The sequence below is a fragment of the Balearica regulorum genome, chromosome 1, assembly GCF_011004875.1.
Source record: "Balearica regulorum gibbericeps isolate bBalReg1 chromosome 1, bBalReg1.pri, whole genome shotgun sequence".
Taxonomy (NCBI): Eukaryota; Metazoa; Chordata; class Aves; order Gruiformes; family Gruidae; genus Balearica; species Balearica regulorum.
Genome location: NC_046184.1, coordinates 173169964 through 173187613, shown reverse-complemented (window position 1 = coordinate 173187613; position 17650 = coordinate 173169964). Strand labels below are relative to the sequence as shown.

Genomic DNA, 17650 nt, shown 5'->3' with positions numbered 1-17650 from the left:
TTTTACCCTTTGAATCTTGGCCATATTTTTGCTGCATTTAGAACTCCTATGCTACAGTCATCACTTTGTACTCTGACCCACAGAGTACATTAGACACAGTGCGTCAGTAGAGGTGTACCACATACGTATTTCCCAGCGCACCTCCCATATGCCAGTGGTCCATAGACATTTAAGATACTAATACAAAAAGTGCTTCTATGCAATCTGTAAAAGGTTGCAAAGCAAAATGGTTAAAAGTTGCTATTCATTGCTAAAAATACCGCTCTGTGGCAAATTATTTCCTTGCAATTTTGATAGTTTATACTCCACAGTTAGTTACAGCACAGAGTAATGCTTCTCTCAGAAAGCAGAAGATGAGAAACAGAAATATATTGATTAGCTCTCAGGTCCAATTTTGCTGTCAGCAGTGCCTTACGCTTAAGGTGAATCCATCCCTCAATAAGAAAATGACTTACTGGATCCAGCTACGTTCCTACTTTTAGTGGTCATGATTCTTCCCTACCAAAAACTGACTGCACTTGAAACTATCAGTCAGCAGTGTCCTCAAGAAGACAGATCACGTCTCATTCAGGCAAATTAGCTGAATTTGTGCATGGGTTCGAGTCCTTGTTTTAACTGCCAAAGATACTAATTAAGCACAGTTTGGACCGTGTCAATACAAAATACATTTACGTGTGAAATTAGAATAGTATCACAGAGACAGTAAACCACTTGGGTGAGTTCATTATGAACTAAGGAGCTAGATAACTACTTTTTCCTGACAAAATTAAAACGTAAGTCAAATAAGTTTTCATTATCCTAAAGAAACATCCAACATTTTTCTTCTACAGGACAGAAGCTAATTCTGCATATAGGCTTACTTGTGTTTCAGTACTGTAAATGCAAAAGAATTTGCAAGTGCTCTACTCCTGTTAAAAACCAAACCAAAGGGTTAGGCTTTAGCGAGATCCTCTAAGTCATCTTCCATAGTCTACCTTGCCTCGAGCAGACAAAACTTGTACTTTTGTCTAGAACAGGACAACCACCTAGGAGCAAACTGTGGGTAAAGAGAGATCATTTCATTTAAAGGGCAAACAGTACTACAGGCGGTAAACCTTCTCAAACTTGAAGTATTCTTCCTAAGAGCTTCTGACAGTGAAAGTTTCAGACTTATTTAAATCAAAAGGTGAAATCCTGGAAAATTGACTGCTCTCAAACCATCAGATGTTATTGAAAGTCTACAACTGCAGTATAACATACAAACACTAAAAGAGCATCTTCTGGGGGAAAAAAAGTGCCACAACCATGCATTTATCACACTTAGACACCCCCCCACACACTGGTTCTAAACATATTGGGGGGTGGGGGATGGGATAGGGAAGAGGCAGAACGATGCTCTTCATGACTGTTCACCCTTAATTCATCACAACAAACTTGTTATAGCATACTTTCATCCACAATAAAACACCCCCCTCTATAATTTTTGGAATAAGCACATACAATTTCTTTAACTACAATCTATTCTATTGTTCTGGACATTTGCCAAATAAGCACTTGAAGTGACTGGTCATGAAAAGTGGACTGAAACTCCCCCTCAAGTTTTACTTAATTATAAATGTTTGCTATGCAGGGAGCATGAAAAAAAAAAAAAAAAAAGTTTTTTTTTGTATCTGCCTCTTAGTTTTCTCCTTCTCCACTGTGGATTTCAAGCTTTAACTCAACAGTGATATATCCCTTTATAATATTAGGGGCTTACAGCATATAGTTATTTAAGTCAGCGTACTGTTGTATCTCAAGGTGAAAGATTTCTCAAACTTTAAACCTTGAAGTTTACACAGATAATGATTTTCTGTCTCTTTCCTAAGCAGCCTTTAGTATCTATAGCTAGGTGTTAAAAAGACTAATATTGCAGAGCATGCATCGTTTCATAAGCAAACTAAATGATTAAAAATTCATCTGTTTTCTCTCATCATCCTCTACCCACCACCCTTAACATGGAGAGAAAAGAGGTGGAAATAATGAGGCAAGACAGAGCAGCTTTGAGTACAAATGCCTGTGGAATGCATCAAGTGGCCGCTGGGTGTCACAATTGATTTGACATACAAGAGAAAAATCTACATCTAAAGGCTTATGGGCTGAAGAAAAACAAAATCAAATTTAAACTCTAGCTGTACAGATATATGCATACCAGTGTTTTGGCATAAGGAAGAGAAAGAAGTAAGGAAAAGAAAAGGAACAGCAAAATAGCAGAGAAAGCAGAGTTTCCAAACAGGAGATGATGGGGACGTGTGACAGGAAAAGCCTGCAAGTTCTGAACTTCTCTGTTTGCAAATTCAGAGTTGGAGAGGGTTTGACAGTAACATTTTCATGTACCTCACAACCACCAAAACAACACAAGAAGCTTCATAAGACCCTGGAAAATATAAGCAATCTCTGAGACCTCAAAACTTATTTAAAACTCTGGTTTGATTTAGGAGAAAGAATGACTTACCTGTAGCGACATCATGTCTGGTCTGTACTGCTTACGGAAGCCAAGGTCATACATGAGGAATTTCAGCATTTCAAAGGCCTGTTCCTCACTCATATGTAGAAGCAGCACTCCAGCTACAAAGCTTATACCTTGACAGTAACCTACTTCTTTGTCCAGCAAAGAATATGCTTTCAGGAGATTAAAGAGTGATAGCTGTCCTGCTCCCAGGTGGGCAGAAAAGTAAGGATGCGTAGGAAATGTCCGTCCTGATGTAAAGAGAGAAGAGTAGTTGATATTAAATTCTTCTCATTAAAAAAACCAACCAAACAAAAAACCAACAGATCCATCTGACAAGCAGCACTTCTCTCTTCCCATAGACCTTTTCTCTTTGCTTTCATATGCAGGTTGATTTTAGTCAGATCAATCTGTAATTTACCTGATTTTAGACCGTATCCATTGAACTCCTTTCATATTCTCATCTACATAGAACTTGCAGAAGCAACTGCTTGATTTCTCTTTTCAGACAGATGTAGAAGAGCATAAATACAAACAGCATAACCTATGAAATCATCTGCTTAGAGGACATTAAGTGGCATATACAAAATGTGTCCTGATGACATAGAAAGTGGTGCTGATACAGCAGCATCAATCTCCAGCAACAGCTTCCATTAAGAATGGTGTGTTTCCACTTGGACACATGAAATGAGTCAACAGTAATCTCCCAGGTACAAACACACGTACCTAGATCTACAAGGATGGCGTGCTGTTGAGCAGTCAGTTGTTTCAGGAGTTCTTTGTAAGAGATGTCAGGAGGCTGCTGCTTGTTTGGCAGTCTGTGTCTGACTCGATGTTGCACAGCCAAAAACTGCCAAATTTCTCCCCGACGACTTTTTGGTACACCTGCAGGTCAGTCAAAAAACAAGAGGCCTAAGCAGGGGCATATTTTTACGCTACAACAGAAGAATTTGCAAATTTATTGTCATAACCTTGCCTGTCATAATCTTAGCCAAACCACTGTGGAGGATCCCTTTCAAACAGTCAGCTTCAGAAGTTGTCCACTCTGCAGTGTATTCCCTCAGTAACCACAGTTCAGTCCCACTAACTAAACATTAACTACACACTTCAGGTAATTACTCTGAGCAGTAAACTGGGCAACTGAGGTACAGACATCACTTGTTTTGCCATCTCTGAGCTGTTAGTCTCCAGCAGGAAAAGATGCATGACCACATGTAGAATGCAGACCATCCTGTTTAGAAAGGCTGAACTAAATCCAGAGGTACAAAATACAAAGAGGTCCATCTCCTCTTCCGCTTCCCAAAGGGCTGCTCACGTCAGTCCATAGGCTTGGAGAAAGACGTACAGATTACAAAATGGTCAGTTTATACCTAAAAGCATTACTGCTGCATACCAAAGGAAGGGAGCTGGCAGATGTTATTGCTAAGGCACTCTTGATCATCTTTGAAAGATCATGGAGAACAGGAGAGGTGCCTGAGGACTGGAGGAAAGCCAGTGTCACTCTGGCCTTCAACAAGGGCAAGGAGGACCACCCAGGAAACTACAGGCCAGTCAGCCTCACCTCCATCCCTGGAAAGGTGAGGGAACAGCTCATTCTGGGGGTCATCTCTAAGCACGTGGAGGAGAAGGTGGTTATCCGGAGTGGTCACCAAGGGGAAATGATGCCTGACCAATCTGACAGCCTTCTGTGATGGCATGACTGGCTGGGTGGACAAGGAGAGCACAGTGGATGTTGTCTACCTTGACTCTGGCAAGCCTTTTGACACAGTCTCCTATAACATCCTCATAGGCAAGCTTAGGAACTGCGGGTTGGATGAGTTAGACAGTGAGGTGGGTTGAGAACTGGATGAATGGCAGGGCTCAGAGGGTTGTGATAAGCGGCGCAGAGTCTAGTTGGAGGCCTTTAGCTAGCGGTGCGCCCCAAGGGTCAGTGCTGGGTCCGGTCTTGTTCAACATATTCATCAAGGACTTGGATGAGGGGACAGAGTGTACCCTCAGCAAGTTCGCTGATGACACTAAACTGGGAGGAGTGGCTGATACACCAGAAGGCTGCGCTGCCATTCAGCGAGATCTGGACAGGCTAAAGAGCTGGGGGGAGAGGAACCTTATGAAATTCAACAAGGGCAAGTGTAGGGTCCTCCACCTAGGGAGAAATAACCCCCAGGCATCACAATACAGGCTAGGGGTTGACCTGCTGGGAAGCAGCTCTGCAGAGAAGGCCCTGGGAGTCCAGGTGCACCACAAGCTCTCCACAAGCCAGCAATGTGCCTTTTTGCAGCCAAGAAGGCCAATGGTATCCTGGGGTGCATTCAGAAGAGCGTGGCCAGCAGGTCCAGAGAGGTTATCCTCCCCCTCTACTCTGCCCTAGTGAGGCCACATCTGGAATATTCTGTCCAGTTCTGGGCACCCCAGGTCAAGAAAGACAAGGATCTACTGGAGAGAGTCCAGCAGAGGGCTACAAGGATGATTAGGGGACTGGAGCAACTCTTGTATAAGGAAAGGCTGAGAAAGCTGGGTCTGTTTAGCCTGGAGAAGAGAAGACTGAGAGGGGATCTAATCAATGCTTATACATATCTAAAGGGCAGATGTCAAGAGGATGGGGCCACGCTTTTCTCAGTGGTGCCCAGTGACAGGATAAGGGGCAATGGGCACAAACTGGAACACAGGAGGTTCTACCTGAATATGAGGAAAAACTTCTTCACTCTGAGGGTGACTGAGCACTGGAACAGGCTGCCCAAAGAGGTTGTGGAGTCTCCTTCTCTGGAGATATTCAAAACCCTCCTGGATGCAATCCTGTGCAACCTGCTCTAGGTGATCCTGCTGTAGCAGGGAGGTTGGATTGGATGATCTCCAGGGGTCCCTTCCAACCCCTACCGTTCTGTGAAGGACACAGACCCACTCATATTGAAAGACTGCATTTCTCTCAAGTCAGTCAAGCACCTATGAAAGCACAAACTAAATTAAAATACTACTTTCAGACTTTCACATACATCCCCCTGACTCTGTAAACCAACCTTTGAAAATCAAAATAAATTGTCAACTCTGCTAATACTTTCCAGGCAAATAATTATTTAGCAAGAATACAAATTAGAAAAAGCATATCCTTGTTCCAAACTCTGAACTGCAGTCCAGCAACAGTAACTAGGTTAGGAAGGAAAGACGTTTGTTGGCAGTCTTTGGCAGGTCACTAACAGGAACCACCTTATTTCTACCACAATTTTCTTTGGTAGCAAATTAAATTTCTCTTCTATACCACAGCCAGATTACACTGAACTATAACTTTTCAGCATCTGTAATACAGACGTGAGATTACATGGAGGAGGGCACAACAGTGCAATCAGACTCTACATCTGCATTATACTAACAAGGCCCTCTGGCTCCCCTTCTGGCCTATGGCTAAGCCACAGGAAGACCTATTTCAAGCCAAAATCCCCAGCCTTTCACTCAAGGAAACAAAATACTAAGAGACCATAGTCCAGACTCCACAAGATGTAGTCCTTCTGACTCTCTGAAGTTCGCTTGTGAGCTTTCCCTGGGTTTTGGGCACAGTCCACAAAAGGCATTATGGTCCTGCCTTCTCAGTAAGCAAGTAAAGCCAGAGCGTTTGAAATTCAGAGTCAATTGGATAAGAGCCACAAACTAGAAACCAGAAGGTCACAGTGTTAGCTGCAGAAGCTCCATGTTCCAATCTTCACTGTAATAATACTGGGCACAAGATGCTACTTTCAGGACTATGACTATACACGTTTCTGCATCACTGTCATTGTAAGCTGTAGACACAGCAGAACCCATTTTCTCTTTGACAGCGGGATGTGGGTACATTTGCAAAAAGAAGGCAATTTTTTCATGATTTTGTGATACTGGAAAAAGTGTATTGCTGGCAGATTTCCTTTGGCATCAAATGGCAACAAAAAATAAATCTTCAGACTTTATAGTTAAAAGCCATCCTACATAAATACCTTCTTTCAAAGTAGAATGAATATCTTCCATGTCACAGCGGATTTTGGCTCTGCAGTTCAGTAACTTCTTATCCCAAACATTTATGACATCTTTCTGACATGTACCAACTTCATCATAATCCAGTTTTACTTTTCTTGATAGGAGCTCATCTCTGCTTGCTAGAACAGAGAACACAAAGGAAGAGCACTGAGAAAACCAGAACATCAGAAAGTTATATGACACCAAATACGCAAAACCCATTCAATTTAGATATATCTACCTGATTATCTGACAAGAGATAAATACACCTTCTACAATCCATCAGCTAATAGCTGAAATGGGGCCAGTCTTTTGTCATAAGATGCTGCAGGTAACAATTTAACTTTAGTACTGGGCCATGAACATTAGTAATTCATGAAGTACACGAAAACATTTTTTAAGGCTTGGAGCAAGAAGAAAAACACACTCAGAGTCAACTTCACCACATCTGCTGCTTCTTTCAACTGCAAAACCACCTTTGATCATTTTTCTCTTGTTTATATTGAACATTACAATTGTTTTAGTATGGAAAGTCCCAGACATATGAATGTTTATATTAGAGATTTAGGCAAGCAAGCTAGGCAAGTCTTCTAAACTGAAGTCTGTCACCCTGGTTCCAGTTTTTACATGTCCCTTAAGAGAGTGGTAAGAGCTCTTGGCACTGCTACCTGGCATCATCAGGCTGACTAGAAGTAAATAGAATGAACCAACATAAACCATACCCAGAAAGGTACATCTATGCTGAAGCACAGAACTCATGTTGCTGTAAACTTAAAAGATTTGCTGCACCGGACTTCCTGGCACACAATATTTATTCCAGAGACCTCACTATTTCTGAAATAAAGCTGCATTGTTACTCTGGAATTTCATGGAGGAACAGCTTTCATTTCCATTATGGAGAAATTAACTGTGGTTATTTTATTATACATGATATGCATGTACAAAACCACTCCAATTCCTCGTACTACTGGTATAAAAAAAATGGAATCCAGACCTGAATGTGTCTTAATTTACAGAGATAGGTTTAGTTATCATTGGACTGAATTGTACATTTTGCAACATGACCTCTGAAAGCCGCAATTGAATTTATCCCAAATTTGCCTTGATCTGCGTGCAGAACTTGCTCCTTGCAGAAGACTCTTTCCTCTTACAGATGTAGCCTTCCTCCCTCCTATCATCTCTAGGTAAAAGCAAAGTCTCACTCGTGCTTTTATACAACCTGCAAAACAAGACAATCAGTTCCTTCGCCTAATCATCTCACTTTGGATACAGCCAATATTGGATGAATCCGTAGAATCATTGCCTAGCCCACTCCAAAAATGTAGGTGACAAATTACTTCCAAAAGCTGTGTGTTACACCTCGGAGACCATGTCTATTCAAGACTACAGGGGGCCTTGTAGAAGCAACTATTATGCAAGGTACAGTACACTTCCATAAAAATGGGAACATAACCTCAGTACAAGAATTTGCAGTCCAACTGGGGCAATTTTAAATGATACCCTATTACTGTACAATTTCATCTGAGAATGCTCACATAAGCGATATGGAACAGATTCAAGACAGCATAACATATTTCAGCGTGACAGCGAACTCCAGGATTAAGCACACAGGTTATCGTTCACTGAATAGTACTTTGGCTCTGCAATTAACCCTAGTGAAAGCCAGCAAGCTTGCCTGTTGATTGTACTTGCTCTACCTACTCTGCCAACCTTGGCTGCTTGCAACCATCCTTGTTAACATTCTTCCTAATCATTGCTAGGTGGCCTGCTACTTTTTGTAGTTTTTATATTTCTAGGTGATCTACTGGAAAAAACAGCTTCTCAGGGAAAGCAAAAAAAAAGCAAAAATAAAAGCAAGTTTGTGCAATTCACAGAACTTACCTTCTGTAAAACAAAGAGCTAACAGTATTCAAGTCTCCTCGACAGCAAAAGGAATAGGAAAAGAGATTCTATTAATATTTTGTAAATAAAAATTGACAAAACATTAACAGAAAACCACTAAAAACAATTCCACAGCAATTCCTGTCTTAAACCAGTCATATACAGCTGAATAAATTCACAGCTAGGAACCTGGCTTCAAGTGGAGAAATGGCTGCATTTCAGTTATTACATTTCCCATTCCTGAGATCTACATTTAATTGTAGGCTAGGATGCCAACCACTGCCTGCACCAGCACTTGTTTGGAATGTATCAGTTCTGCACGTTGTGTCTGTAAAATGGCCCATGTTACAGCAGCCCACAGGAAGCCTAGAGATAGGTGTTAAGACAGTTCACTTTTTACCCTTTGAAAATAAGGTGATGAATTCTAACTAGCTAGAGCACCATTTTCACTAGCAGTACTTAGGAACCTGCACACAGGAGACATGCTCCTTGGAGCACAAACCAAGATGTGGGCTGCAGATGAGTGCCAGTTTGGAGTCTCCACGGCCGACACTCCTGTTTTCGCCACAAATGAACAGGCAGGCAGAATTTATTTTCTGCATATCTGCTACAAAATGGAAATAACTTATAACTGAGTCTTAAGGAACTGGACTGATTTAACAGTTTTCAGTACCTCCAGCCACACAGGGTGGGTACAGAAAAGCGTTTGTCCCTCAGCAGCTCATACTACCAGAGGGAAAAACATGAAATTAGTTACTGCAGCAGACGTCCAGCTTCACCACCCCACAACAGTAGACTAACCATTTGCTAAAACAATAAATGAAGATTTTGGCTGAAGTTAAAACACACTTCTCTGTAGATGTTCCCTACGAATCTAGGGGTTTCCACAGAAGTGTGTGTCAACAGGGAGACAAACTATAGAGAGAGTGCAGAGAAATACGCTACATTTGTAGGAAATATATTCAAGGATGTATACTTGTAGGGACGTGGAAACATTTCTATCCTGCTGTTTTATTTTCCTCTCCCTGCCTTCTCAGTAAGCACCATTAAAGAAGGAAAAAGAGTTAATTGACCTTAACAAGATCATTATGTTTTGTTTGAAGAATCAGACTACCATATAATGAGGTTATACACCACACAGAAGATGAGGGCAGCAACTGCAGAGAGGACATTTGACATTTTCAACTTGCCCAAAAACTATTAGTCTATTATACTGAAGAACTTGTATATGCTAGGACAGACATTGCATCCTATCTTTCATTTGTGTAAGTCTTCACCAGTCATAATAAAGTATCTTAGCCAGAAGCTCTGGCAGCTGACAAGTCAGCATGGCCAACTTCAGATCCCTCAGTAACAGCTCTCAATTTTCAGTGTACAGTGCTTATCTTCCGAAAAAAGAACTTAATGACATCCTCAAGAGCCAGTTGTTCAAAAATCATATTTGGATTCAAATATTTATAAATTGCCACTGTGATGTGGTTGATGAAGGACAGAAAGCCTGGACAGAAACACCATGCACTACAAAGGACTGAAACAAGATACAGAGGGTAAGGTTTGCCATACCTAAGTGTTCACACGGCATCACCTCCTGACTCCACATTAGAATTCCTAGACTTAGTCAGCTAGAACACAGACTGTAGCAACCTTTGTTTAACATGCACTAAAAAAAGAAAAGTTATCACTTTCTTTGTAATGAGTCACCTTAGTTAAAGTGTTGGTAAGTAGACAGAGAACCTGAAAGACTGTGAGATAGGACTGGGCGAACACATTTTTTCCTAGCACTGTTAAGCAAAAAGTTACAGAAGCATATCTCTGAGATGCCCAACATCAGTACAATTTTCAGCTTAGGCAGCAGAATTTGTTATAGTTTTTAGGGTTATTTTCTAAATAGCTAACCTTCCAGCTTCTGGTTTTCTTTTTCCATTCGAAGTAACAGAATTTGTTGATGGATGGCTTTTCTCCACAGACTTTGTAGTTCTTCTGAGTTTTTCCTCTCTCCAGTTTTATCTGGACCATCCTCATTTTGCAATACTAGAACAAGAGGGTCCTCCTCCAGGGGTGGAGCAAGAGGGGATAATGGTAACAATTCACTTCCATCATGACCATCTGCAAAGAATCAGAGAGCTATTACAGGAAACTTGGATTGTTTGACATATCACAAAAATCTAAGTCACAGCAGAACAAAAGTAGTTGTCTTCCACATTCAGCAGCAAGGTGCCGATTCCAAAGATAGAGAAAATGCAGTTCAACAGTAAATAATTATTGTTAAATAAAGTGTTTAATTTAAATTAAAGTTATATTTAAACAAAATAAAGCTATATAAAAGGTCACCCAGTACTTCAACCCTTTGCCCTGCTAGCTCCTTCTAGAGTTACCAAGGGACATTTATCCCTAAAGTCGCCTTTACAGCTGAACTTGTTTACTGCTGTGATTTACCACAGGCTCTATACTAAAAGAAACTTTCTCCATGTGCTAAGCTGCAGGCAGTGCTATAGCACTTGATGGTCACTAAATAGAGTTTGTCATTTACCCATGGTTGTCAATTCCGCCAACGTGACTTTATCAACATAGCAGGATTTCAGATATTTCAGAGGTTTCTATCTTAAATGACCTAAAGCTATAAGAATTATTAATACACTTCAACAGGTGCTATATGCAGTGCAAGGACAAAGCAGAAAATTTGCCGTTTTCTGCAAACATTGCTATCACATAAGCAGTCTAGGGTAAAAATCTGCTAACCATTAAAAAGGATATCTTTGTCAGCAAGAGGCAGTTCTTCATTTCCTTGCTATCATTGCAGCCATGGCAGATTGCGATTCATTTGATTTTGATGACAGAATCCTCTGTTCAAAGCGACAAAGACTTAAAGCCAACTGAGCACAAGTGACCTCTAGCAAGGCTCTAGCAAGAATATTGTATCAAGCTGACTCCCTTCTCCCTTTCATATTTTCCTATGTTGCAGTTCACTATAGTAATAACTATTCAGTAACAACTGCTTGTTTATTGTCTTTAAAAGCACACACAGACCTGGATGCTGCATCTTGGAAGGAGATTTATTCATAGGTGAAGCTACCTGCAGGAATATTCTCCGCCGCCAGGAGATGCGGCGAGGTGTGAGCGTGGCCCCCACAGCATTTAGAGATTCACTGCTGCAGACAGTTGATGTTCTTTTCTTTCCCTCCCCATCACTGAAGGAAAGAAAAAGCATATGGGGTGATCAAAGTCAGTCATCTTTCGAGGGGAAATAAAAATAAATTAAAAAAATCTTTATTAAGTCTGCCTAATGTACAACCAAACCTGCAGGAGCATTTGCTGGGAAGCTTTAGAAGAAAACGCATGCTGTGTGAGAGCTTCACCTTGAATACACAAGTGCCCAATTGTTTTCTTGTGACACAGTGCTGTGAAGTTTGCACCATATTCCACCAGGAAGAATTCACAGCATTCGTACAGTGCTCAGCTGGAAGCTCAGAATAAAAGCTAAAAACTTTCTGAAAAGCTAAGAGGTAAACATGGTAATGTTTAGCCTTTAAAATAGATAGCAATGGGTTTTGTTTGCCATACATTAGTCTTAGAGAGGCAAACTGATGTAATACCCCTAAAAAGCACAGATGTTGCTTTAGCAGAGCACAACACTCCATTTAGTGCCATTTTAAATGGCATGATGAGCTCACAGGTGAATATTTCACTGGAGGCAATGTTCTGGCCTTCTCATGCAGCCACTTTCCTATGCTTCAAGAAGTGGACACTTCACTTGCACAAATGGGGCCAGATGTCCTCATGTTTCATCAGCATCTCCAGCTGATGGGACAGAGCTTTTGCAAACAGAAGGCAGCTTCAGTTCCTACCACAAGGACTTAAAAGGAGCTCATCTCCCTACTTGCCATATAGAAATGCATTTACACAGTAATTTTAATGGTAGCTTATGTTGCTGGAAGAAGCAAGGAGAAGATACAGGGAAGCTTTGCTGGGAGGTCATTTTAAGAGGACACCAAGTACACCTCTCTACCGACTATTGCCAGAGGAAAGGGCATTTAGCTTTCATAAGTACTTGAGCCACTTTCAGAAATATTTCAGCATTTTACATTTGTGGTAGTAAAGTAGGTGCATAGACTTTGTACAGGAATTGGTACACTGATTATCTGCCACAAGTGCTTCCATGCAACATCAACAGCGTGACGCACAACTACAGGCTTCTTGGGAAGACAGGATCAAATACAGGGAGCTGTGTCTGCAGCTTCATCTTCAGCACAGGGAAAACTGCTATATCAACACAGCAGTAGCTACACTCAAACCTTCATCCTGTGAAGAATTTCCATGCTACAGTGCAAAGTCCCTAAAGAGAGTTAGATGAAAGGAAAGCCCAGCATGTCAGGTGTTCACTATGTTTTTAGTGGTAAGTCACTTGCAGATGATCGCAGTTGGCCAGCTGCGGTCTGTCTCCCCACATTTAGCTGGCACAAAAGGAGAGATCTGCAAGGGGGGCAGACTAGGAAGTTTCAGCTACACCAGTCTACCAGCTACGCATCTCAATCAGCACTGTTCATATCAAATGCTCTGTGTTGAGTGATAATCCACCAAGGTAGAATTGGCCTTTTTGGTGACCAAAGCTGTCCTTATACTAATGATCTACAACAACTCCCTGACATCTGTAAGCCTCAGTGAGCAAACTAGACTCACTGTCATACACAGGCATCAGATCCTGCTTCCATGGCAGAGAAATAATTGTGTCTTCAAGTTCACCTACCCAGCATTAGGCACCATCCCTGCTACCCTCTAAGAACAGCACTATGGGCTGGGAGCCCTGGATAACACAGACTGAATTATTCTCTGCTCCCTATTTAGTTTCTACAGTGCCTCAGTTCCCTACACATCCTCAGCAGAGCCCCATGTTGCACTAACCAAAATAGCAACAAAAAAAACTGTGACAATCTTATTTGGCTAACTCTTACACAGTCTTTGGTGATGGGGTAACCACTGCTAGTGCTAGCTAGGCATAGCCTACAAAACTAATTTTGAATCTAGAGGTGCTGTTTTCCAGAGTATTTCAGTTTAATAACTCTTGGAAATAAGGTATTGAGTTTGGATATATTAATCATTGTAACTCAAGTTTCTATAAATAACAGTGGCGAAAATACTTCTCACTATTTCAAGTCTTACATATCACATGTTAGAATACAAAAAGTGAGTCATTCCAGGGCTTACTAAATAGAAGCTACATAACAAGGGAATGAAAGCTCCCCCTTGAAAGTGTTCAATTAACAGTAGTAAAGTTTACAGGAAAGTCAGAATAAGAGGGTGGTTATTTCAGGGTATGAAACAAAGCTGTTAATGTCATTTGAGTCGCCGTTTACAGTGGGATGGATTAGTCACATGTGCTACCTCGTGAAGTGTGCAAATCATACAGTTCTGAGGACCTGTATTGCTGTGGTTAAACCCTCCCTTCCAAAATTCCCCTGGCATTTTAAGCAACTAACATCAATCACCTCCTCTTTCAAAGAGCTGCCTGATGAATGAAGAAAACTTTTGAAAGTCTCATGCACACATCTTGCCATATTCAGTGGAAGGCAAGCGCACCTGTGAAAACACCGAGATTTAGGAAAGGGAGGCTAGAAAGGGAGCAAAGAAAGTTTCCTCATCTCAAGGCAGACAGACAAGTCGTAGCTTAACATCAGATCTGAAGGTGTGAAACAGTACTCTAGAGAGTAAAAGCAGGAAGAAGTCAGAGTAAAATGGTAGTGTCTCATATCCTGTGATAAAAAGGTTCAGAAGGTTGGTGCAGAAAACAGATGAGTTAATCACGTATTTCCCACCTTGAATCAGGAGTTGCACAATACTTCTTCTCTAGACTTTACCATCTGTCATACCTAAACTTAACTGTCTGGCTTCGCTCTTGGTCATATTTGCAAGATTACTTAAGGTTTTAAGGTAGCTGTGGATTTTAATAGGCAGGTTGGTGCTCTGCTCAGACAGGCCAGCAGCACCTCATACAGTTCCTCTAAACAGGCAGGGGTAAAGAAAAGGAAAAGTATATCTGACCATCAGCTATCAGTTCCCTGCAAAATGGAGAGGTTAATTAAATATGAGCAGAGAGAGTAAGAGCAGAAGCAACTCTGAAACAACAACAGTACCTTCGTTTCAGTCATTGCTACTGAAAAGCAGAGCAGAGTTTTCACCACCTCCCAACCCAGGGAAACAGAGACTTTCACAACTTTCCTGTCAGGACGCTAATACTGAACCTCACACACAGGGAAAAATTCTTTAAAATTCTTAAGAAAAGACCTTGTTCTGACAACGCACAGGCTTAAACATCTACAAGGGAAACATATTGGAAGGTCAACTAGCAGAAATAGTCCAATCATTAATTACAGTTTTTAATTATGTTTTCCACATTAAGAAAGAAGTTGCTACCTTGAATTCAAGAAATTTATAACTGCTCATAAAGCCTAGACACTGGGGCAAGGCAGAGGATGACTATTTCTTGGGTTATACAGTGACATAGCCTCCAAGAAGGAAAAAAACCAACTACTTTCTAGAAGTTCCTGTCCTGCTGCAACCTACCAACAATTGAGCAAAATTAAATGCACCAGAGTCAATGTGCGACAAATTACAAGATAGCAGTATATAAAATCTTACTGAACTACAGAAGAGAGATTTAAGAACTTAACTGCAAACTAGGACACGATCGCAAGAACTGATTTTTTTTTTTTTTTTTAATTTATTTTAAGAAAATGACAACTAGATTATGGTACAGCTTCTATGTCAGAATATTTCAGCTTGGTGAAACAGACATAGGAAAGGGCAAAGCCAAAGAGTTCAATAGAGAAATTCCATAAAATGGAGTATTTCCAATTTATTTTACTTACTGTTCCTGTTTTAATCACTTAACATACCTTCCATGCAGCTCTGGAAAATGGTAACAATGTAACACACTATATTTAAGACAAATCACAGTTCAGTTTGAAGAATAATGGTTCTCCATAACACTACTTAGCCTATGCTCCTGACACAACATGAAACCAAAATGCATTCATCAGCTCGTGTACAATAAAAAGTGAAAAGCTATAAATCCAATATAATGCCTGAGCTATTTCAGTCTGTACTTTCATTCTTAATCTGTTACAAGCAATAACCCAAGTACTCAAGAGTACAGGGTACTGATCATCTAATCTTTTTATCTCAGGTAACTGCAAGTCAGTTTCACCAAAGCATCATCCCATTCACTATTCTATCCGATAATGAACAGTATGAAGATGAGACAGCTAGTTTAATGTAAAAATTTAAAAAAAAAAAAAAAAAAGAAGAAACCCAAAAAACTTATTCAAATTACAAACATGCTTATTGCTTGGTTTCAATTACCTAAATCTCTTCCCCAAACTGTTCTTTAAAATGCTCCCAGAGACAGTCAAAAAACCACAGATAGTCAAAAAACCACAAAAAACCCCACAAAGCTATCCCATTTCTTGCGATCTCTTTACACAATACTTATCTGAATTATTTTGCACTTAAGTCCACAAAAGCCAACTGACTTGAGAATAAACACTGTTGCTGCTCATGCCAAGGTTTGCATTCTTCCCCAGTTCACTTTCATTTCAACTTCTTCTCTTGATTGGTCTAAGTAGCAATTGAATCAACTCGACCTACTTTGAAATTTGGAGGCCGAGATGGTACAAAATCCCCCAGGATCAAGTACAGAAAGCTAATATGTCAACTCCCAGGATTTAAACTGGCAGAAGCCTATATGTAAGCCTAATACATGAAGTATTCCTCCCCCCTGGGAGGAAGAAAAACTAGTTCTGATCAGTTTACATCTCTCTATTGGTTCTCAGTCCTGTCATATATTTCCATTCTGAATAATTACTTTCTGCTATATTTTTTTAAAGAACATTCTCAAGTATTTTACTTTCTTCATGAGAAATGAAGCTATTTTAAAAAAGCAATCTGTTCGAATTCAAGCGGTGATAAGTCAGCTTAAATTATCCTTGCATAACAATGCAATGAACAGAGACGGTGCGGGCTAGTCAAACCTATGCTGAAGGTTGTCCCATTTTTAAAAATGTTGCTTTTATTTTTATATTAAAAAACCAAACGGATTCTTCCAATAGTCTAGCTTTCAGGAGTAGCTGTTGAATAAAAGCCAGAAATTCCAGAAGTCACAGAAATGAAAGTCTAAAAACAGATTATGCTCTCAGATTCCTGTTTGTTTACCTCTATATTGGCAAGATTATTTTTTTTTTACTCCTTATGTTCACACACTTGTCAAAAATCAAGATTATGTGGATAATTTCTACCCTAGACTTCTCTCTAGACAAACAAATCAACAATGCAGTAAAAACATTCTGAAGGCACCTATTAATACTGTGTTGATGCCCAACTTTACTATACTGTTCATTCCTTAAAGAAAAAAACATATCAGTGTTTTGTCTCTTCCACATAAAGCATCACAGTAGTGATCATTAGAATTAAACCCAAAAAGCTCAGCCTCCCCACAAACATTAGAAAAAAAGATATGTCTTTCACCACAGTGAACTAATCTGGAGAATAATTTTTATCTCCTGGCTTTAGTTTTCTCCAACACAACCATTTAAATCCTAGCAAGTCAACTGAGCCTTCCTTTTTAAATGAAGGTCAAGACACTTTTAGGACATGATTAATGTTTTCTAAATGAAGATGTTCCCAGTGACAGGCACAACTGGCTATATTAGTGTTCAGGAAGGAAGGTTGATAAATAGGATCAGCTCTGTAAATGTCAGAATATTAAAGACAATCACATTAGGATGAGAGCAACTGTGCTGCCAAAACACCAACTTCACTCCATTGATTAGATGAGATGACTACAGTAGGTGAGAGCCACTGTACCCTGTATCTCCAACATCCTCGTATCAGTTTGAGTCTGTGACCATATGCCAAATGTGACGTAAACATGGATCAGAATCATCTTCTATACAGTGGTTATTACATAAAGACACATATATAATAAGCAGAACTGCTTTTTAACACCCAGCTCCACAGCTGACTCTGGCTTGGTGTTATTTGCATAGGCCCATCTGACTGCTACAAAGCAAACACCTTTCTAAAATTAATTCCAACTGAAACTGGCTCTGGTTCCTGCACATCAGAGTTCAGCAGAACACCAAGAAAAGCTGCCTACTGCATCATGTGTAATCTCAAAGCTACATGACATGGAAAGTCAGATGATAAAGAATTTTTCTCAAGTGCAATGTGGCTAGGATACACTTCATGAATGCACAGTAACCATGATTACTCTTAGAGAGGAAAACGCACTGAAGGTTTAATTAGGGTTCTTAATAGTTAAACAGCTATAGTCTT

At 40.3% G+C, this 17650-nt stretch overlaps 1 protein-coding gene across 2 annotated transcripts in view; it reads right to left on the bottom strand.

The window, feature by feature from the left end:
* TBC1D4 (TBC1 domain family member 4) overlaps positions 1 to 17650 on the bottom strand; it is a 116402-nt gene that overhangs the window by 8329 nt on the left and 90423 nt on the right. For both annotated transcript variants that reach the window (XM_075741678.1, XM_075741677.1), the window contains exons 12-16: positions 11351 to 11511; positions 10220 to 10429; positions 6424 to 6582; positions 3191 to 3349; positions 2471 to 2715 (exon numbers count right to left, since the gene is read on the bottom strand). In XM_075741678.1, the coding sequence (XP_075597793.1) occupies positions 2471 to 2715; positions 3191 to 3349; positions 6424 to 6582; positions 10220 to 10429; positions 11351 to 11511 (934 nt within the window). The remainder of the gene's footprint in view (positions 1 to 2470; positions 2716 to 3190; positions 3350 to 6423; positions 6583 to 10219; positions 10430 to 11350; positions 11512 to 17650) is intronic.